Consider the following 21,912-nt stretch of genomic DNA (forward strand, 5'->3'; position numbering starts at 1 on the left):
CCTGATGACCCTGAAGCTGCTGATGAACCCACAGCTCCAGAATCCTAGTCCAAGGCCCAGAAAATGAATTTGAGTGGTTTTTGTCATTGCAGTTGACATGAAGACCGATCTGGATTCCCATACTCATCAGTCCTCTTTTGCTAAGAATAATGGTGGAGTTCAGGAATAGTTCAGTAGCAGTGAACATGGACTCCGGATAGCTAAACAAAATGGGAATTGGCTGGAAAGCTATCAGAGCTCACAGTTCTGAGAAGGGTTGGGGGTGGGGGGCAGGGACTGATATGATTAAGGCAAAGGAGTAAGGAAATGCATGGCAGAGTAGGTGAACGATGGGGACACGGAGGCAAGCCAAGAAATGTCACAGAGGCAGGAAACGCAGCCTTTTTCCAGGCACATGAGGTGGGCCCCTGCCTTCTCCCTTCCGTTCCTTTCAGGACTGAGAAAGGGCAACCTTGTCTGAAGCAGGATATGCACAGATTAAGGAAACAGCATCCCTGCCAGCTCTGCCTGTTGAAAATGAAGAGGTGACGGTAACATCTTCGTCATCCGCCTGCAAAGGACCTGATCAGACCGAGGCCAACACTAAAGGGCAACGTGGCCCCAGCAAGTCTGGGCTGAGCCGGACCTGGCAGCAAAGCCGGTGTCACAGATGCCTCAGGGGCCAGCAGGTCAGGGAAATGTGTGAAGCCAGCCGGTGCAGGATGACCTGGAGGGACGGACACTTCCTGTGCCAAAGTGGAGATCTTAGGTGCCCCACCCTAAATGATATGATAATATGGTTTCTCGGCCCTGGTTGGGTAGCTCAGTTTGTTAGAGCATCATCCCGATACACCAAGGTTGCGGGTTCAATCCCCAGTCAGGGCACATATAAGAAGTAATCGATGAATGCATAAATAAATGGAAAAACAAATCAATGCTTCTCTCTTTCTCAAAACCAATAAATATTTTTTTAAAAAGTAATATGGTTTCTCTTCTTTAATGTATCAAGGGAATGGACTCATTGGTGCCTTGCCTAACTTTCAGCCAGCTCTTACCAGCTTCTGAGAGCCAATTGGTTGGATTCAGGAATTTTCAAGCTGGTTGAGATCATTCACGTTGGTAGCTTACAATTAGCACCATCCTTTGCTAGAATTAACTATGCTTAAAATTAGTCATGGTGGGAGTATTTGCACCACAGGAATTGACAAATGTGACAAATCAGGTCTTTTTTGTTAAACCAGCAGCACACTACTGCTTGTGTTCTTGAAATTAACTGTGCTTGGTCTTATTATATTATTTTTTAATCATTACTGGGATTTATTTAGTTATTTTTTTATTTTTAGAGAGAAAGAAAGGGAAGAGAAAGAGAGATAGGAGAGAGAAACATTGATGTAAGAGAGAACTGTCAACCAGTGGCCTCCTGTTGGTATACACCTGACCAGGGATCAAACCACAATGTTTTGGTGTATGGAATAATGCTCCAACTAACTGAGCCACCTGGCCAGACTCTGGATTTTATTTTTAATCATAAATGAGATTAGTTTTTAGTGTGTTTTTATTATCCTTTTGAAGGATACATTCTCTGCCAGCTCTATTTCTTAAAGCTTTCCATGTTTTTTGATGGCCTACTTTAAATCTTTGATTCTTAATCACCTGGAGAGTCTTTTCCATTGAAATACCCACATCATGCACCTGATCAGTAATCAGAATCTCAGGGTGGGATTCTCATGCCAGTATTAACCCTGTAGGAATTCCAAAGTCCAGCCATGGTTGAGAACCACTGCCCTAGCCTAGTGCTTCTTAGAAGTTCATGCACACATAAATCACTTAGGAAGCTTGTGAAAATTCAGGGTCTAATTTAGTAGGTCGGGGTGGGGAGCTGAGTGTCTGCATTTCCAGCAAACTCCCAGTGATGCTATGCCGGTCCATGGACCACACTCTGAGTAGCAAGGATTTGAATAACATTGTAATTATCTGTATCTAAAAGGTTAGAGAGAATTCAGTTATGCAGCCATTTTCACTTTGATGCCTTTTCAACATCAAATCTCATTGCCTTTTCAACATCAAGTCTCATTATCTTTCTAATAATCTTATCTATAGCAATTGGTTTATCTAAATTTTCCATTTTTCTCCTATGCCAATTTTGATATTTTGCATTTTGAGAGAAATCTAGGTGTTTTTTCCCCCCTAAGTTTTCAAGTTTATTGACATTTAGTAGTCTCATACTATTACTTTAAACACTCATATCTATAATGATTCAAATCCAAAAAATGTAAAAAATAGTAAGCCAATCAACCAATTATCTGTGGGCTCAGACTAATCCTTGGGCTTCCAATTTGCAACCCAACCCCGTTTTCTCTCCCCTTGTCCCCCAAGTTACTCCAGTAACTTCTCTGGCTTTTGAGTTGTCACTGACTCCAAAAAATTCTGTAATAATATATTACTGAGGAGGTAATCTCAGAAACAGTTTCAGAGCTGAACTATGTATGCTTAACCATCATGTAATTCAATAACGTTATTTTACAGGTGGGTAAGCTGAGGCCCAGAGAGGCAGATGACTTACCCACGAGTCATAAAAAGGTTAAGATTAGAACCGGGAACATCCAGGAACCCAATCAGGACAGAGATATGTCACCTCTATATCCCTAACATAGTTCCCACAATTCAACGGTTCAAGAGTGGTCCCCAATGAGAATGATGCGTAAGGCACAGTGTTCATCTGGCACCCAAGGCCTTTTATAGTCAGAACACTTTTGTGATGTTCACAGCTTTTTCCCATGATCCCAAGAGGAAAGTGATGCTTATTAAGGAACCAATGATTGGAACTCTTGTGATGTTTTTTTGTTTGGTGTTTGCATCCACACTGTTGGTACAGCTTTTGTAGAAGACAGTACGATGATTCCTCAAAAAAACTGAAAACAGAATTATCACCTGATTCAGCAATTCCATTTCTGGGTATGTACCTCCCCAAATTAAAAGCTGTCTCAAAGAGATATTTGCAGACCTCTGTTCATATCAGCATTGTTCACAATAGCTAAAACATGAAAGCAACCCATGTGTCCATCAACAGATGAATGGATAAGCAAAAAAGGTTTACACATGCAATGGAATATTATTCAGCCTTAAAAAGGAAGGGAATTCAGACGTGCTCCAACACGGAGGCAGGATGGGGAGAGGTTTTTCCAGGGCCCAAGAGCATGCACTCATTTACCACCAGCGCATCTGGAGGGTTTCGGCTGCTGCCACCGCCATTAACACGTTAAGCCTGTTTTGTCTTCTTTCCATTTAGCCCTCGATATGCGATTTCACCAATATGCTGGCAGCACTAGTGACTGATGAGGTCCAGACAGAAAGTAGTGTCAGACTGACAAGGTGCTTAACGTGTTGAATTCACTGCCTCTCACTGAACAGAGAGCCAAAGCCCACCTGATCCTGCTATGACACCTGCCATCAGAGCTGCTGGAGCCCTGTTACCCTAACCACACTGCTGCCCCACCTCAGTACCCCACACGGCAGAGCCCACAACTAACCACAGCTTCTGCTAAAAACAAACACGGCTTTTCCTTCCTTCTGCCTCACACAAGTGCTTTGCCCTCCCGGAACCTAACTGGCAAGGGAGTTTGGGAAGTGCCGTTTCCTGGCTGCAGCGCCTGAGATGCAGAGGAGAATGGGGAAAGCCTCAGGAATGAGGCTGAGCAGCCACAGACAATATCCAGGTACAGCTGCCAAGAGGAAGCAGTGAGGCCAGAACCCGCATCTGAAAGTCAAGTCTTGGAATTCAAACATCTCACCCAGTGACAATCAGCAGCCTTGAGGAATCACGAATTCCACCTGGCTCGGCCCTTTGTCTCTGGTCTCCCAGAAACACTGCCTCAGCCGAGGCGAGGCTCCCCTCCTGGCCTGGGGGAAAGGGTGGAGGGGAGTAGGTAGAGGATGAAAGTTACTGAGCCCCCCAAAGGGAGACCTCTGAGCACTGAGTCTTCCCTTAAAGCAGAGACAGCCTGGAAACCCGAGGTCCCCTTCCATGCCAAGGTGAGGAGCCGTATTAATCTGCTCAGGCTGCACAACCAAGTACCACAGATGGGGCAGCTTCAACAACAGACGTTTATTTTCTCACAGTCTAGACAGGCTTGAAGTCCAAGATCAAGGTAGCAGCCGTCTGGTTTCTTCTGTGGCCTCTCTTCCTGAGGTGCAGCCAGCCACCTTCTTGCTGTGTCCTCAACACGGGCTTTTCTCTGCTTGCACATCCCCGCTGTTTCTTCTTGTAAGAACACTGGTCCTATTGGATTAAGGCCCACCTTTATGACGTCACGTAAGCGTAATTACCCTCTTAAAGGTCCCATCTTCAACACCCAATCCCCTTAACTCCATAACTATGTGAGCTAGTTCCTTACAGTAAATCTGTGTGTGTGTGTGTGTGTGTGTGTGTGTGTGCACATGCATGTGTGGGTCTCCTATTAGTTGTTTCTTTGGAGAATTTAAACTAATACACAGATCCTATGCAGGGAAATGAAAGCCTAAATCACACCTCTAAGGAGAAACATTAAAATTAAATCTCATTTTTACCTAATGAGAGAAAATTAAATATTAAAGAATATGATTTTTTTTTTTGTCAGAAAGTGTTCGGTTTTGGAGGGCCATAAAGCATTGTAATATTTAAGAATTTTTACTAAACCCCAAAGAACCAATTTTGCCCCTTCGGGAGACAGTATTGCTCCCAGAGAGAACACATACCTTTTAGAGAGATAACTCGTTGCATCCACAAAACAAGAATAAGTTGCAATTTATAAGATGAGCACTGAAAAATAAGAGTTCTAAGAACTGAAAAATCTGGAGATATAAATTAAAAACTCAGTGAAAAGATTCTTAGTCAAATCTCTAAGCCAAATACCAAGAAAGAGAAGGCAAAAAAGGAGAGAAAAGATTGTAAAATTAGAGCATCAGCTCAGGAAGTTCAACATATTAATAATAATAAGAGTTCCAGGGTCTGGCTGGTTAGCTCAGTTGGTTAGACCGCCATCCCGTACCCCAAGGTTGCAGTCTGATCCTCAGTTAGGGTATAAACAAGAAGCAACCAAAGAATGCAGGAATAAGTGGAATAAATTGATGTTTCTCTTCTTTCCTCTCTTAAAAAAAAAAAGAGTTCGAGAGAGAGAGAGAGAGAGAAATGTGTGATGGTAGTGGTGGGGAATCATTAAATAATTTGAGCCAATTTCTCCAACTGAAGGATATGCATTTTCAAACTCGTTGCAGCCATGGAAGGCCCAGCTCAGATGACAGCACCCATGTAAGGCACCTCACCACAGTGCCAGAGCACTGGAACAGGAAGAATCAACAAGACAACCACCCTCTTTCTCCTGGGAGGTGTCATTCAGCTCCCGGTGCTACAATCTCAAAAGTTGAAACGACATTTTTAGTAGATGTGTCACGAGGATTTTTGAAAAGAAGTTCTGAAGATACTAGTATATCTTTTTTTTTTTTTTTTTTTTTTTTTTGTAAAAGCAACATATGCTCACTATAGGAAATAGTATTTTCAGAGAAGTTCAAAGAAGAAAAAGTCTCAACTGTAATTGAACAGCCCTGGACTAAATACTATAACCATTTTGGATTGGTTCCTTCCTGTGTGAGTACTTTTAAAAACATATCAGCCTATCTATCCTTTTATAATATTTATTAAACATAATTGAAACCATTCCTATGTATACTTTTAAATTCCTGCTTGCTTATATAATGAACATTTTTTAATTCAAAGTTTTCAAAAGTTTCAATGACTGTGCAAATATCCTAATTTATACTATATGTAAAATCAACCTGTTTTTAGAAATCTGAGCTGTAACCATCTTTTCTATATTTTTGTTGTTGTTAATCCTTTCCCAAGGATATTTTCTATTGATTTTTATTTTATTTTATTTATTTATTAAAAATATTTTTTATTGATTTCAGAGAGGAAGGAAGGAAGGAGGGAAAAACATCAATGAGAGAGAACCATTGATCAGCTGCCTCCTGCACATCCCCCTTTGGGGATGGAGCCCACAACCCAGGCACATGCCCTTGACCAGAATAGAACCCTTCAGTCTCCAGTGCAGACATTCTCCCAAATGAGCAAACCTGGCTAGGGCTCCACTGATTTTTAGAGTGGAAGGGATAGGGAGAGACAGAAAAACATCAAGAGATGTTGATTTGCTGCCTTCTGCAGAAGCCCCAACCAGGGCCAGGGATTGAGGCTGCAACTGTGGTATGTGCCCTTGATCAGAATCAAACCCAGGACCCTTCAGTCTGTGGGCCGATGCTCTAACCACTGAGCAAAACCAGCTAGGGTTGTATCCACCTTTTCATTGTTCTAAATAACACTGTGATAAAAAAAAAATCTTTGTATAAATACCTCTGGCTATTTCCTTAAATTGGATTCCTAAACATGGGATTACTGATTTAAGATTATGTATAGATTTATGGAATTTGCTTCACCATACCTACTTGAATTCTGGTCCTGTGCTATTTAATATAGTAGCCACTTAGCCACATGTAGCTATAGTTAAACTTAAGTGCAATTTAAAACCCGGCTCTGCTGTTGCACTGACCACTAGTCTTTAGTCCACAATAGCCATGTGGAGCCAGTGGCTACATATTGGACAATGAAGACGAACATCTCCATCCTTTCAGAAAGTTCTAGAGGACAGCACTGTTTTTAGAGAAATCATGCTTTTTGTTCCTCCATATCAGTCTCTCTATTCCTTTATGAGATCTAAATATTACCATTCCAAGCCTTATTTGACAAGCCAAAAAGGGAGCCTCCATTAAATTCATAATTGTTTCTAAAGCTGCCCATTTTGTTAGCAATTGTATTTACCTATGAATTCTTGTTTGCTAGTCTTGATGTTTTTCTTGTAGATCTAGATACCCAAAAGGAGCTGTGCATCATGGTCTCACCTCCGGACCATGCCCCCCACGGAAGCATATGACACCTCTACTGGAAAAATGTGGGAATACCCTTTCCAAAGGACGGTGACAGTTGTCCCACTGTGGTTTTCTGTAGTCTTCCTTCCTCTTTTTTCATTTCTCTGGAGTTCTGGGGGTTTCTGTTTGGTCTCCTAGCTATTTTACTTTGTTATGGTGGCTGGGGCTGCTTCCCTCCATCTTAGTATGTGCCCATGCTATCCTGCCTCTCCAGCCTATACTCATGCCAGTGATCCCACAGTACCCTGTGCCTAGTACCTATCGAACACTGTTTAATGAAATACTACACATTGAGAAGGGCAGAAAAAGTTTTTGTTTTTAAAAAAAGCTAATTTTAATGGAACTTTTGGTTTCAGCAGAGTCTAGGGAAGTTTAAATATTTGCTCCCCAACATGGTTCTGCAATACACTCTTGGTATTCCTGATTTATTCCACAATTTTCCCTTCCTTGGTTGGCAACTGTGAAATAGGGAATCAAGCGCTATCCAATGTAACTGAAGAATGTGTGAGGCAATTAAGTATCCATGCTGCAGGCCCCTCTCTTGCTCTGCCTTAATCTATTATAGAGCAATCATAAACACAATTGCACAGAAACAGTTAGGGATGTCTTACCTGCAAGAAAGAATTCTTGACTGATGCTTCCCTATACGCCTCGGGTGGGGGCCTTGTATAATAGAAACCTTCAGAGCCAACTGCCTTAAAATGTTGCCCAAATTTAATTGAGAGCAAACTACTATGTACCTTCAGTAGGCAAAGTAGGTTGAATGCTGGATAAAACATCACTTGCTTTATCCCCAGTGAGGCCAACACTGATATTATGAGCTAAAGTTGACCTAGAAAACACAGTTGTGAGCGTTTTCCTTCCTCTTCAATGACAATAAAAATGGACATGTGTAACTAAGATGGAAGTTGAGGCCAATGGGCAAATTGGGCATCTAGCGCCACCTTGTGGTAACACATCCAAATCCTGGTCCCTTTCAAGGAGGCCAAGATTTAAAAAATGACAGCCCTCTTGAGGAATTTGGATTTAATGACAACTATGGGAGAGGCCATTTTCTTGAAGAATACAAACTACAGAAATAACTAGCACTTGACTGGCACTTTGTAGTAAATAAAGCACTCCCATGTGATTTAATCTTGGCAGCAGCCCTGTGCTGTAGATAGTAGGATCTCAGCCTCAGAGATGTGAAGACTGAGGCTCAGAGAAGTTGGAGACCTGTATTAGGCAAGTCCTAACTATACTCCCAATTCTATAATTTATTAATACTATTATATAAAAAACTCACAAGGAATGCATAGCACTATATAGTATAGGGTATAAACTGTGTGGTATAATACATAGTCTAGACCAGTAGTTGGCAAACCGAGGCTTGAGAGCCACATGTGGCTCTTTGGCCCCTTGAGGGTTCAAACACTGCTTCTTCAAAATAGACTTGCCCGGGCCGAAAACCGACTACTGCGCATGGGCCACAAAGTTTTAATCCCACTGCCCATGTGCACCCGCATGTGGTATTTTGTGGAAGAGCCACACTCAAGGGGCCAAAGAGCTGCATGTGGCTCATGAGCCACAGTTTGCCGACCACTGACATAGACTATATAGAGAATATACAACATGATATATATGTTACTAGAGTACTTATGCTATTTTTTTTTTTTAATCTTCACCGGAGGATATTTTTCCATTGATTTTTAGAGTGGGAGAGGGAAAGAGAAATATCTGTGTGAGAGAAACACATTGATTGGTTGCCTCCTACATGAGCCCTGACCAGGGCCTAGGCCAGGGAAGAGCCTGCAACTAAGGTACATGCCCTTGACCAGAATCAAACCCGGGACCCTTTGGTCTGCAGGCTGGTGCTCTATCCACTGAGCCAACCCAGCTAGGGCTATTTTCTATAGTACTGCTAAGCAGCACTCGCTATCTTCCTGGGGCTGTTTTCTGACTGTGAAGCGTTCACTCTATCCTATAGGTCCATGAGCATCTATCCTATAGGTCTATCTTCTTTACAAGTTGATTTCAAAGAATAAAACACTGTACAGAACAGACTCTATATTTGCTCTCACCTAGTGTAGCTGTCTTCCAGCCTTCAAAAGAAGGGGAGAGAATATATACAGCAACAGATCAGCAAGAGAAGGAGTTCCTCTTGCTTCCCCTGCTCCATAGGCCCCTCCTAGAAAGTCAAGGACAGGTGGCAGTTAGAATGTCCAGCAAGCACTCTGCCTGAGGCACACTGCCAGGAGGACTTATTCCAATCGTGCAGAAAGCTATGACTATTACCCAGCCCCTCCCACCGAGACCCCTCCTATTCAGATGTGGTTGGGGTTTACGGCCCTGGATTGCTGCATGTATAGTCCAGTCAATATGCTCAAGACGAATGCTCTCATCAACAGCTCCCTCCAAAAACTGAAACACAAGGGCTTACAGGATCACCTTTAGTTAGCAGGCCAAAAGAACCTGGATTATATTTCATACAGTAAATCATTATATGAGAATGTTTGGGAACAAGTCAGTAGACCAATTTCAGGATTTTCCCCTTTTCTACCAAATTCTAGTTTTTGGCCATGTTCGTCATTACTTCCTAACCACTATTTCCTCATTACCCAGCAGGGAGGTGGGACAGATCATCTACCACATCTCTGGAGAAACTGCATTGGGCAGATGAGGGGAGGAAGAGGGCCGAAGTGATGGCCTTCCTTTCTCTCCCTTGGGGTAGTGTGGCAAGGACTGGCCCAATTATAAAGGTCTTAAGAATTAGGTAGGAAGACCTGGCCAGATAGCTCCAGTTGGTCAGAGTGTTGTCCTGATACCTCAAGGTTGTGGGTTTGATCCCTGGTCAGGGCACATGTACAAGAATCAACCAATGAATGCATAAATAAGTGGAACATCAAATCAATGTCTCTCCCCCACCTTTTCTCTCTAAAATCACTAAATTAAATTTTAAAAAATTAGGCTGGGAGCCACAGTGGGTTCTTAAGACACAGCAAAGTGGCTTTTGTGGAGCACTGGTCTTGAAGAGACGCATAAGTGAACTGAAGCGGAGAAAAATGAGCAAATATGAGACACTAGAAAAAGAGAAGAAAAAAGAACAAACCTTCAGACTAAAAATACACATAGATATGTTATTTTGCTCTGTTTGGCCTAATTTTTTCTAAGGGTTGTTGGACATGCTGTGCATGTCAGACACATGTGTAAGTAACATAAGAATAACAAAGATCTCTAAGTGTGAGTGGGCCCTTAAGCTTTCCCACAGGGACTTTTACAGTTGGTCAATGTGGCTAAATTACATCATAGGACTTCCTTTACTTTTCAGGCCTTGCAATTTTATTTGCTTTTGCATTTATATAATACATGTGTGCCCTGCCCTCTCTCTCTCTCTTTCTCTGTCTCCCTCCCCCTCCCCTCTCTCTTACTCTCACACACACACACATACACACACATACACACTCCTTTTGTATTTTTTACTTTTTAATACAAAAGTTATATATGCCCATTGAAGAAGTTAAAACACAAAGATATAGAAAATAAAAAGAATGACATTAAACATTCCTCTACAAGAGGAGGCATAAAAGTCCACCTTGTGAAAGAAAGGTCAGGACCTGTGAGCCAGGCCCAGGGTCACAGGAGTTGGGTTCGTTGGAGACTTTCGGAATTTGCTCTGAAGGAAAACTCTTGGCACACAAAGACCTTCTTTCTTGTTCACCGTCTCACGAAACACATACTCGTTCACCACTTCTTCATAACCCGAGTCCGTAAAGAGCTGAGCCAGGAATTCTGTAAGACAGCAGATCAACAATGCCCGGTGCTGGCGTCACTACCCGTGCTGTGCGGAGGGGTGAGGACTCCTCCGAAGGACTGCAGGGCTTAGACGGATTTTTAAAATGTAATGAAAACGTCAACATGAAAATTTAAAGGTTTTGTTTTGTGAAGTAACATATTCCTACTTCTCTTCATCTTACACCCAAATAGAAACCCCCCCAATAAAAATGTAATCAGGGAAAAAAAGTTTGTGGACTATGCCCCCGGTGCCCTATTATGAGTCCCCAAATGCCAAGGTCTGAGTAAAAAGAACAAAATCCCAAACTGGGTGTATTGATACAAAGTGTACATGAGTTCAATTTGTTTAGATCAAGCACCTCCTCGATCCTAACATGAAGGAGGAAAATCTGTGACCGTGTGGGGGAAAGAAATCATCTGGTGGTGGTATACCCCACAGAAAGGAAAATCTAACCCAAATAACGTATCACTGCATGTTAAATGAAACAATAACATTACAACACATTTTTAATAATTTTCAACTGACATTTTCTCTGATTCTGCAGTTTGAATGGTAATCATTCATTTTTTCTTTAGAATCTAAAGGAATATTTTATTTCAAGAAATATGTTCGTAAAAAACAGGGCTTAAGAAGGTAATTTATCTTATGGTCCATTATTAAACAGGTTTAAAACCCATGTTCAAAATGCCCAAAAGACTAAAATAACACTTAGTGTTTGGATGTATTTCATTTAAATATGACCTTTTAAGGACCTATAGCAAAATTGTGCATTTAAATACAGATCCAATCACTTTTACAGAAAGATGTTTTTCCGTGACCTGGGAGAGTAACCAAAAGGCAATATGCTGTCCTATTATTTTTGTCTGAACAAAGTGAAGATGACCCTGAGTTGGCCCTCCCCTTCCAGCAGTTCCTGGTAGGGTATCCAGGTGGCACGCCAGCCTGTCCGTTAACCCAGGCCAACTAGACACCATCACCCGAGGAGGCCTGTGAGCTCACCACAGCCAGGGCCTGAGTCTATGTCATCCCAGGTTCTAGGGAAGGGGCACGTGTCAGAGAGCTTGTTCCAGGGTCATGGGCATGTGTGCTAATACGTACACATCCCCATTTCCAACCAGGAACACAGTGATAAAAGCAATCAAGTAAGCACAAATAAAGACAAGAGTCCAATAATCTTACCGTCAGTAAAAAAATACGATCTGGTTCCATCTTGTCTAACATAAAAGTTCTCGCCAAGTTTGCTTCCAGCTTTAAACCTGAGCATGGCGTGATCATACAGCCCGTAGTCACGAAACAGGACACTTTTGCCTGGTTTCAAAACCTACAAAGCAAGAGCAGGCTGCATATAATTCTGGGGAACTAAATAAAGCTTTATAGAGATGGATTCAAGCTAAAATAAAACCTGACTAATTCAGAGATGAGATTAACTTACATTTCCGATAATTAGGAAAGGGTGAGACTGAAATCCTCGTCATATGGAGGGAAAAGGCCTGCTAATCTAAGGTGCAGCCAGACCTGGCAGGTTGCCCACGAAGGGATACTTCCTGAGCACTTACAAGAGCGCTCTGGAAGGTCGAGGGTCGCACAATTAAAATGTTAAAGATATTAATCGAAAGTCATACCTCATTAAGACATGTTCTAGCATTTTACTAACCATCTCCTGGCACATGACCCTGTAGTCAAACTATCGCTTTTTTAAAAATACGTCATTTTGGTTTTTACTGATTCTGGTTGGCTTTCCTCATTCTGAGTCTCAGCTCTGGTTTCTCTGTGCTATCGATACAACTATGGACAGCTTCCCCACCGGGCCAATGCCTGACATATGCCCAGCTCTGTACAGCTTACCTGGCATCGTCTCACTGGATCTGCACCCAATTCTGAAGAAGGAAGGACTATGATTACTATCCTCACGTGAGATGAGGAAACAGACATCAGCAGAGGTAAGGGATTTGCCTACAATAACACATCAGCTTCTAAGTGGGGGAGTCAGGACCCCCAATTGGGTCAAAAGGCATCTGTTAGCCCTGAGATGTGTGTGTGTGTGTGTGTGTGCGCGTGCCACTGACACTACTGACAAGAGAGGTGAGGGGGGGGAGGGTAATGTTAAAATATGTACACAGATAATAATTTAATAATAATAAAAAAAGAAATACAAAAAAAGAAAAAAAGAAGAGAGGCTCTGAGGGGACAAGTAACTGACTGTTTTTCCCACACTGTGCTGCACTCCTCAATGTGCGGAGTGGATCAGGCAGGTGCAGGAGTGTAGGGAAGAGGTTCAATGTCAGGCCCAAGTGGGAACCCTCACTAAAAGCTTTCAGAGATAGGCATCATAAGGTAGATGTTTCGAAAACTGGAAAGTAAGATCAACAGGAGTGGGTATAACTGCTCCTGTCTTACAAAGCAAGTAACCATATGCTTTCAGGATGAAAAGAAAGTGGTACACACTAACACTTTTTATGTGAAAATTCTTTCAATCTGCATTAATTTTACCAAATTAGAATAGACTTCAAAGGGGGCACTAATTTTATTAACTCTTACTCTGACCCATCACATCAACAAGATAAGGCATGATATATACACTTAATATAATAGATATTTGACATAGTTTGATGCACTTCTTCTTTCTAAATAGAATATAAAGTATTATCCATAATACTTTCAAGTGTGCTAGCAGATTCTCTCATTTAGTAATTTCTTATCAATACTAGCATGCATTTTAACTGTTGTCAGTAAAGAGGCTCTTGGATAAAAACATTCTTACCTTGGTCAAAAATGCTAAGTTTTAAAATGTGAATAATTGAGAGGAAAAAATCAGCTCATATGAGAAAGACTATTCTCCATTTCAGAAGGGAATGTTACACAGGACAGTGGAAAAAGCACTCAGGAATTTGGAAATCTTGATTAATATCATAGTTCTTCCATTAATTAGTTGAATGACCTTGAGCAAGTAATTTCATGCCTCTGTATATGTTTTCTCATCTGTAAAATAATAATTATGATACGAATGCCTCCTTTAATCATGGCATTGTATAGTTAAACCAGGCATTTCTCAATATTAGGTTCTTTTATTCCCCCAATAACTCGGAGAAGTGGGTAGGTTAGGTCTATTATACCCACTTTACAGCAAGTTAGGCTCAGAGTAAAATGATTTGCCTGAGTTTTCAAGGCAAGTTGGTGGCACAGATTGAATAAAATCCAAATCTTCCAATGACAAATTTGGTCTGCTTTTACTTCACCATTATATTCCAAAAATTAGGTAATTCAACTGAAAGGTTTACTTTCAGTTTAAAATTACATGGTTTTTTTAAATTTTTCTGGTGTTAACATCCTGGAGTAATTAAATCTACTTTACAATAACTTTTGTAATTCTTTTAATATATTCTTTTTAAAAATTTTATTTTAATATATTCTTAACTAGACAATTATATTATCGGAAAGTATTAAGTTTTGTTTCTTTCTCATCCTCAAATCTTTTCTTGTCTTTTTGCGCTGACTAGAACCTTTGTATAATGATGAGCAGTATTGGTAGTGGGCACCCTCAGCTCCATAAAGTTTCTGATCTTCCATATTCTGCCCTAACTGCTACCTAACACCTGAAGCCTCCACCAGTGAAACCACCAGTATCCGCAGCCTCTTCTGAATGTTCTCTTCATTCTTTTGTTAACAGAAACCTCACTGTCCCAATGACGCTTTTCCCTGCAATCTCTCAAGTCATGGCTGTGTTTTCTCCCACTGCCCTTGTACCACTGGGCTGGGGGACCTAGCTGGTTTCCTCCCTCGCTCCACATTGCTCCTTTCTCCTCCCTGAAACGCCCAGCTCTGAATCTCTTGTCATCAGATTGTATCACCCATATCCTTTACTGATACCAATGTCTATTAGTTCCATGGCCATATCCCTTCATTTCATGATGAATGTATCTTTGGGTTTACTCTCTTATTCTCAATACTATTCCATTCTTAATTCTGGTCAATTCAATACACACGTGCATTATCCTTCCAAATATACTGGCTTCTTAATGATTTGAGCTTCTCTTTCAAAGATCCTGTCCTCCACCCTGCTTAACCCACTCACTCCCATGATAATGTCCTAAAGTTTTGTCAGCACTAAAGTGTGTAACTTCCCCATATTCTCAAAGTCATCCAGGTCATTCTCTGACCATCACCACCATCTTTTTAGTTCTCTCTCCATCTTTAATAATCCTTCACCCTCACCGGACCTTCAAATCAGGTGATCCTACTATCTTTCCTAATGTCCTCTCTTCCCTGTTTACCCAGCTTAAGTTCCATGCCCATTTATTGGTATGTGCTGGGTTCTCATCTGCTCAGATACCAGTAATAGGTAAAGGAAAGATTAAGGAGAAAAAAAATAACCTTACAAAACCTCAGAGGGCTAAAACAAAAGTGGCAATATCTGATTTTTAAAAAAATATTGTTTTAAGTGCAAATAATTATTCCCTAACAGGTTTCTAGTGTTTTAAAATTTCTACCTCACTACTCTTAAAACAACTAAAAACAGGGTAAAATTTTAATGTACGACCAGCTCAACATACACAAATGCTGTCATACCTAGCATCTACCTTTCATCCTGCTGAATGCTCTCCTCTCCTTGTAGAGCAGACTGACTGAAGCCCATGACTCATTGAATAGGTGAGGCTTACAGGCTTTAGATCATGCACACTTGTACTTTAGTGCCCCTAGGTGAGCTGGCTGCAGAATTACCATTGGTCACTTGTGTTTGTTCCCAAACTTGCTTGTGCTGGTTGTACTTAGATTTATAATTATACCAGAGGCCCGGCACATAAGATTCATGCATAGGCCTGTCATCAGGGCCAATCTTCCCCAGCTGCCAGCAGCTGGTTCCACCCCTCATCCTCTGTGTGTGGGGCGAATGTTCGAGTATTGGGGCCCTGGTGTTGCCCGCATCCTCTGCCACCCACCCCCGGTTCCCAATTCCCTGGAAGGGAAAGACAAAGAGGTTGGTTGTTCCCACCCGCTTGATGGTCCCGCCTCCTGCTGCCACCAGTCACCCTCTGTGTATAGAGCAACCGGTGGGGCGGTTGGGCCCCAGTGCCTGCTGCCACCCACCTTGGTTCCCTGTTCCCCATCAGATGATTGGGCCTACAAGCTGGGGGCAGCTCCCACGTTGAGCGTCTGCCCTCTGGTGGTCAGTGCACATCATAGCTGACTGGTTGTTCTGCCACCTGGTCGATTTGCATATTATGCTTTTATATATATATAGATATGAGTATATAAACAACCTATATATATAAAAACCTAAGTGGCCTTCCAATCATCCTACCAGTAGCTATGATGCGTAATGACCATCAGGGGGCAGATGCTCTGACTAGTAGCTATGATATTCACTGACCACCAAGGGGCAGATGCTCAACACAGGAGCTACTGAGCTGTGGTGACTTGGCAGCTGTGGTTCTCTGGTGACACACCCAGTATCAGAGAAGAGGAAGCCCGATTCCGAGATGTGTCACCCAAGAACTGCCCTTTCACAATCCGGGACCCCTTGTGGGATGTCAGAGAACTACAGGCCAGGCCAAGGGACCTCACAATGCATGAATCGTGCACTGGGCCTCTAGTGTAATATTGAATATAAATGTGAATAGAAAGCATTTTTATTTTCTATGAAAAGTACATTGAATACTTTGGGAAAATTTGGTAAAGAAGCACTGAACAAATTGCTATTTGATTAGGTGTATGAGAGTCAATTGTGAAAGCCTGGGTAAGAATGTAAGAGACTGTTCCAGATTCCTTTCCAATTGCTTTTAAGTTCTTAATCCACTTTTAAAGAAATCAAACTCTTTTTTATGTGTGGCTCATGTGAGAAAGATAATAAATGTTCCCAAACTCAAAGAAAAGGCCTTGACTCTACATCTAAAGAATGACAAATGAATATTAATATATTTTAAGTTACAATAACATGTTTAAAGTAAAAATTTACATTTTTAGAATTGCTTGATTTTGTTGATTTTTTAAATTTATCAACATCACCACCAACTGACTGAACAGATAAGAGAGCCTTGTTTACAAAGTACCCTCACACCTAATCTCACCTGCATCTCGGGATAACTCTGTGAGTGAGACACACCCCTGTTTTACAGACAAGGAAATTGAGGCCCAGGGAAGGGAGATGAGATGGTTTCCTTCAGTCCTACGACTTACATGTGAAGCTTTACTTCCGGAGTACTGTAGCCTCCTGGTGGCCACAGCACTGTGGGTTCTCCCCATTTGGATAGCAACAATGGCAGTAACAACAACAATGGCCGACTTTTAAAGAACACTTATTATGTTCTAGACATCGTGCTAAGCACTTTATACTAGTTCATGTATCTAGTTAAGTATTATCTCAAAATTTCTACAGGTAATAAAACTGAGGCTCAGAGAAATAAAGGAACTTATCTAAATAGGGAAGCCATATTTTGACTCTAGACACTGTGACTCCTGATCAATGAAACACACTTCCTCTCCCTAGATCCCAGGTAAAAATCATCCTTGCTCCAAGGCTGGCCAAGCTCTGAAGAGCAGTGATGGCCACCAGACAAATCAAAGTTTAGGGTGGATGATTTTTACCCAGAATCTTTTCAAACAAAGCCTACCTATTGACAAATGGGGGCTCTTGAATATAGATGGTACATGAGCCTCAGAGAGAAGGTAAGCAAGAAGACTGGGATATCCAACCCCAAAAGTGCAGACTCCAAGTTACTAACCTTGTAAATGTTTTGTAAGACAAGATGCATCTTATCAGGGTGAACAGCAGAGAGCACAAATATCAACATGACAACATCCACAGACTCGGGGGGCACATGTTCCGTAAGGTCATCTTTAGTTAGATCGCACTGGAATACCTTGCATCTTTCTGTGTCATATAAAGGATTTTGCTAAAGAGAGGAAAAGCACACATGAATTCTAATGCAATATCCATGTTGATTCATATAGAAAAATACAGCCTCAAAAGGAGATCGTGTTTCCACTTGTTTACTACTGCACAGAGATCACCAATCACTTCGTTATGGGTAAAACTGAGTAATGAGCCATTTGCATGTTAAAGAATGGAATATTCAATATGAGGGGCAAGATTTCATTTTAACAAATCATTTTTAATTGAGGAGAGAGTACAGCCTATCACATATTCAAAACTGAGCATTTTAGAAGCGTATACTTCCAGAGGAACAATAATCCAAAACTGGTCTCTGCTTCCTTAATCCTCCTCTGAGTGAATCATCCACTATAAAATTAAACTTACAAGAAGTTTTTCCAGCTCCTACAGCTCTCCTTGTATACCTTGATGCAGCAAGCTAAATAAACCTGAATTCTTTTTACTGCAATTGTGTTCCTGGTGTACTTTGGTTGCTGGGTTTAACACATTTTCAAGTGTGTTATAAAGAAAAATATAAAACTCTGCTTACAAGTAAATAAGGACCTGAATAAATAGAAAGACCTACACAGTTACTGAATGGAAAGATTCAATTTTGAAAAGATGCCAATTCTACCTATCATTCCACTTACAAATCCTGTGAAATCTCTACTGAATCCTAGAAAACTTCTAGAAACTTGACAAGTTAAATGACCAATCTGAAAGTGAAAATCTTTAGGAATAGCCAAGTCAACTTTTAAAAATGAAGTCTAATGAAGGAGAAGTGTAGTATACTAACATAATGTGGTTTGAGAATAGGAACAAATAGATCCTGGGAAAGAGGAACAAGTTAAACAATGACACAAAGAAACATTTTGGAATGTGGGACCTCATTACAGAAAATGGCTCATTTTCCAAAAGCTCAATGTCAGTGCGGAAAAGGGTCAAAGGGAAGGGCAGGAATGTTTTAGGCCAGTGGTCGGCAAACTCATTAGTCAACAGAGACAAATATTAACAGTATAAGGATTAAAATTTCTTTTGAGAGCCAAATTTTTTAAACTTTTTTTATTTTACTTTTTATTTTTTATATATTTATTGATTTTTCACAGAGAGGAAGGGAGAGGGATAGAGAGCTAGAAACATCGATGAGAGAGATACATCGTCCAGCTGCCTCCTGCACACCCCCCACCAGGGATGTGCCCGCAACCAATGTATATGCCCTTGACCGAAATCGAACCTGGGACCTTTCAGTCCGCAGACTGAGCCAAACCGGTTTCGGCTAAACTTAAACTTCCTCTAATGCCACTTCTTCAAAATAAGCTCGCCCAGGCTGTGGTATTTTGTGGAAGAGCCACACTCAAGGGGCCAAAGAGCCACGTGTGGCCCGAGAGCCGCAGTTTGCTGAACATGGTTTTGGCCTAAGGAGATTTAAGGTATATAATGAAACATAAGATGTAGTCCTTGATTAAATATAGCTATAAAAAACACCTGGATTATCTGGGGAAATCTGAATCTGGATTGGGTATTAATGACATTAAGGGATTAGAGTTATATTTGTTATACATGTGTTTTATGGTCATATAGAGAAAATCCTTATTAAAGATGTATGCAAACGTTTAACAGTGAAATATTTGTAATTTAAAACAGGTCACACACAAAAAGAGTCTAAAACAAATTCCACAAAATGCTTGCAATCATTAAATTTGGTTTAAGTAGCTTGGCTCGTGTTGCTCAGTGGTTGAACCAAGAGGTCCCCAGTTTGATTCTTGGTCACGGCACAGGCCCAGGTTGTGGGCTTCATCCCTAGTAGGAGGCAGCTGATCAATCGATGCTTCTCTGTCATCAATGTTTCTCTCTATCCCTCTCCCTTTCTCTTTCTCTAAAATCAATAAAAAATATTTTTTTAAAATTTGGTATAAGTATATGGGTGTCGTTATGGTATTTCTTTCTACTTTTCTAAATAAAGCTGTCTTTCTATAAATATTATATATGTATGTAAATGGAAAACTACATTTTTTATTATCATAGCTGGTCAACTTCAGGGAGAGAACAGAAATTGGGCAAATGGGTATAAAGGGCATGTTAAACAAATTTAAAACACCAGAAACGTAAGAGAATACATGAATGGTGCACCAACCTGGACATATTCAACCGCTCTTGGAGAAAAATCACAGGCATAAGCAAAGATATTCAGATCTTCTAAAAGTGGGAATAAACAGTTCCCAACCCCACAGCCAGCTTCAAGCACAGTCAATTTTTGATCTTCAAACTGAGTAAGGAGAACCAGAAGTTAGAGAACACTGAGTTTGCATAAAGAAGAAATAAACCAAACTAAAAGGTCCAGAACATGCAAGACACGATCTCTGCCCTCAGAGGCAATAAATAAATCGAAACCAAAAGCTAATACTGACATCTCCATTTGTTGATCAACATTGGACAGTTTGGTGTGGAGAAAACACAGCATTAACAGCTCAATCGAGACTTCTCCCTCACGTCTGTTTCCTATCTCCGGACTGATCAGTTAAATGGCTTTGTTCCCTAATTTCATCAGTAAGTGGGGTTAACACTAACGCCTGCTTCCCAGGGCTATTACAGGCTTAAATCACAGGTGTAAAGTTCTAGAAAAGGGCATGGTCAAGGGATCATCATCATTATGAATCTGTCACTGAAGTTCTTCAATATGAATTTAACATTTAACAATTTTCAGATTAGCTTTAAAGAAACAAAAATGCCCACTAAAGCTCTCTCCTATGTATTATACAATCCATGAATTGTTAAAACTACTTGAGACCAGTCTACCTCTTTCTAAGGTATAAAATATTCTGACAGGCTTCATCAATTATGTACCTCACTTCCATAAAAATGCAACAAAACGCTCTTTTTCCACACATTTTAAATGAAGAATAGCTCAGTCCTGGCTGGTGTGGCCTGGCTGGAACATTGCCCCGTACCCGGAAAGATGGCAGGTTTAATTCCCAGTCAGGGCATATACCCAGGTAGTGGGTTAGATTCCCAGTCAGGGCACATTCAGGAAGCAACCGATTGATGTTTCTCTCTCTCCCTTCCTCTCTCTAAAATAAATTTTTAAAAAATTTTAAATAAAGAAACAACAGTTCAAATAAGGTGTAACATTACCTCCCTACATGATCTGAGCTCCTCAAACTCTCTGGTGGTCCAGTGTCTATCTTTGAAGAAATTAGTACTATTTCTTTTGTAAAAAAGATCCCAGTTCTTCTGAGCCTCTTTTTCCAGTTTTTGTTGTTTAAAATCTGATACTAAAGTGTGGTCCCTTTTCAGTTTCTCCTCTTCTTCGGAGCTGAGAATCCTCGCTTGCAGCCCCTTCCTTTGCAAAGATGCCATCTCCTAAGCTGACGGTCACGTATTTAACACTGCTGAAGGCTCTCCATCCCAGAACAACGTGAAGAATCCAAGCTTACTCTGCAGACATAGGCAGGGTTTTCTCAGATGTGGTTCTTCAGGTTCAAGACTCTGGTGACATTTCTATTTTGCAGGAAAAAAGAATGAGATTATGGTTAGTGGTTCCAGAACAGCTCCTTGCGAGGCGGAGTTAGTGGTTCTAGAACAGATCTTTCACCACACTGTTCAATTCACCACACATTTACTGGGGCTGACTCTACACAAAACCCTGCCTGCCATAGAGAGGTCACAAAGAAGCTCAAGACAAAGTCCCCGCCATCAGAGGGCTTACATTTAGTGGCTCACGGCTCTCTCACACACAGAACTCAAACTCAAACCAGAAGAACTCATCTATTAAAAGAAATCGGTTTAGTTCAGAAAAAGGACACTCCCAAGGACTGACCGAGAAACACTGGTGAGAAAATACTCATTAATTTTTGGGGTGACTTAAGGAGTGACTTAACAACAACCGCCACAACTCCCCGGACTGGATGAGGGTGGTCCATTGCCAGACATTAGTGAGATCATCGTTTCCCAAGGATCGGAGACCCAGCTTTGAAAGAGCTACGCCCGGGGGGCTGAGGCCCTCGCACCAAGAACACGGCACGAAGGAGAGGAAGAGACCGAGTGAGTCGTGGCATAGGATTCCCATCTGTCTCGTGAGACTCGAGCTAAGCGAGGCGGCCCCGGCCGCTAGGGCCTGCGGCGAGCCGGTCACACTGGCTGTCAGACCCGCGTGGATCTAGCTCGCGGCGCCCTGGGCTCACCGTCATCAGTTTCTAGCTTCACCTGGAGGGGTAGGGCCGGGCGCACTCAGCCCTCAGCCGGGCCCAGGCCCAGGAAACAGAATTTGGAAGTCGCTGCGGGGAAAAAAAAAAAAAAAAAAACCCTGAGCCTGGACAAACCAGCGCCGAGGACCTCAGGA

General features: G+C 41.5%; 1 protein-coding gene and 1 long non-coding RNA gene across 4 annotated transcripts; one reads left to right on the forward strand and one right to left on the reverse strand.

The window, feature by feature from the left end:
• The first annotated feature begins 494 nt into the window (after window positions 1-494).
• On the forward strand, window positions 495-9,774 carry LOC123652060. Its single transcript, XR_006741142.1, has 2 exons — window positions 495-836; window positions 9,744-9,774. It is a non-coding gene; the product is annotated as an uncharacterized LOC123652060 (long non-coding RNA).
• Window positions 9,775-10,392: 618 nt separating this feature from the next.
• Window positions 10,393-21,890, reverse strand: METTL6 (methyltransferase 6, methylcytidine). Of its 3 annotated transcripts, XM_036431541.2 has the most exons (6): window positions 21,755-21,890; window positions 20,706-21,071; window positions 19,723-19,839; window positions 17,425-17,595; window positions 11,885-12,026; window positions 10,393-10,701 (listed from the first exon to the last, which is right to left on the reverse strand). In XM_036431541.2, exons 2-6 carry the CDS (start codon window positions 20,928-20,930, stop codon window positions 10,520-10,522), a joined length of 837 nt encoding a protein of 278 aa, XP_036287434.1. In that variant the 5' UTR covers window positions 20,931-21,071; window positions 21,755-21,890; the 3' UTR covers window positions 10,393-10,519. The 3 variants fall into 3 exon arrangements, with proteins under 3 accessions (XP_036287434.1, XP_036287433.1, XP_036287435.1); XM_036431540.2 differs by lacking the exon at window positions 21,755-21,890 and having other exon boundaries at window positions 19,708-19,839; XM_036431542.2 differs by lacking the exon at window positions 11,885-12,026 and having other exon boundaries at window positions 10,623-10,701; window positions 19,708-19,839.
• Window positions 21,891-21,912: the final 22 nt, after the last annotated feature.

The sequence above is a fragment of the Pipistrellus kuhlii genome, unplaced genomic scaffold, assembly GCF_014108245.1.
Source record: "Pipistrellus kuhlii isolate mPipKuh1 unplaced genomic scaffold, mPipKuh1.p scaffold_m20_p_11, whole genome shotgun sequence".
Lineage (NCBI taxonomy): Eukaryota > Metazoa > Chordata > Mammalia > Chiroptera > Vespertilionidae > Pipistrellus > Pipistrellus kuhlii.

Coding starts and splice junctions, on each gene's coding strand:
- METTL6 (XM_036431540.2), bottom strand. CDS start 20,930: ATGGCATCTTTGCAAAGGAAGGGGCTGCAAGCGAGGATTCTCAGCTCC. Junction 19,840..20,705: donor AGCTCAGATCATGTAGGGAG/GTAATGTTACAC, acceptor CTCCTTACTCAG/TTTGAAGATCAAAAATTGAC. Junction 17,596..19,707: donor GAGCGGTTGAATATGTCCAG/GTTGGTGCACCA, acceptor TCCTCTCTTTAG/CAAAATCCTTTATATGACAC.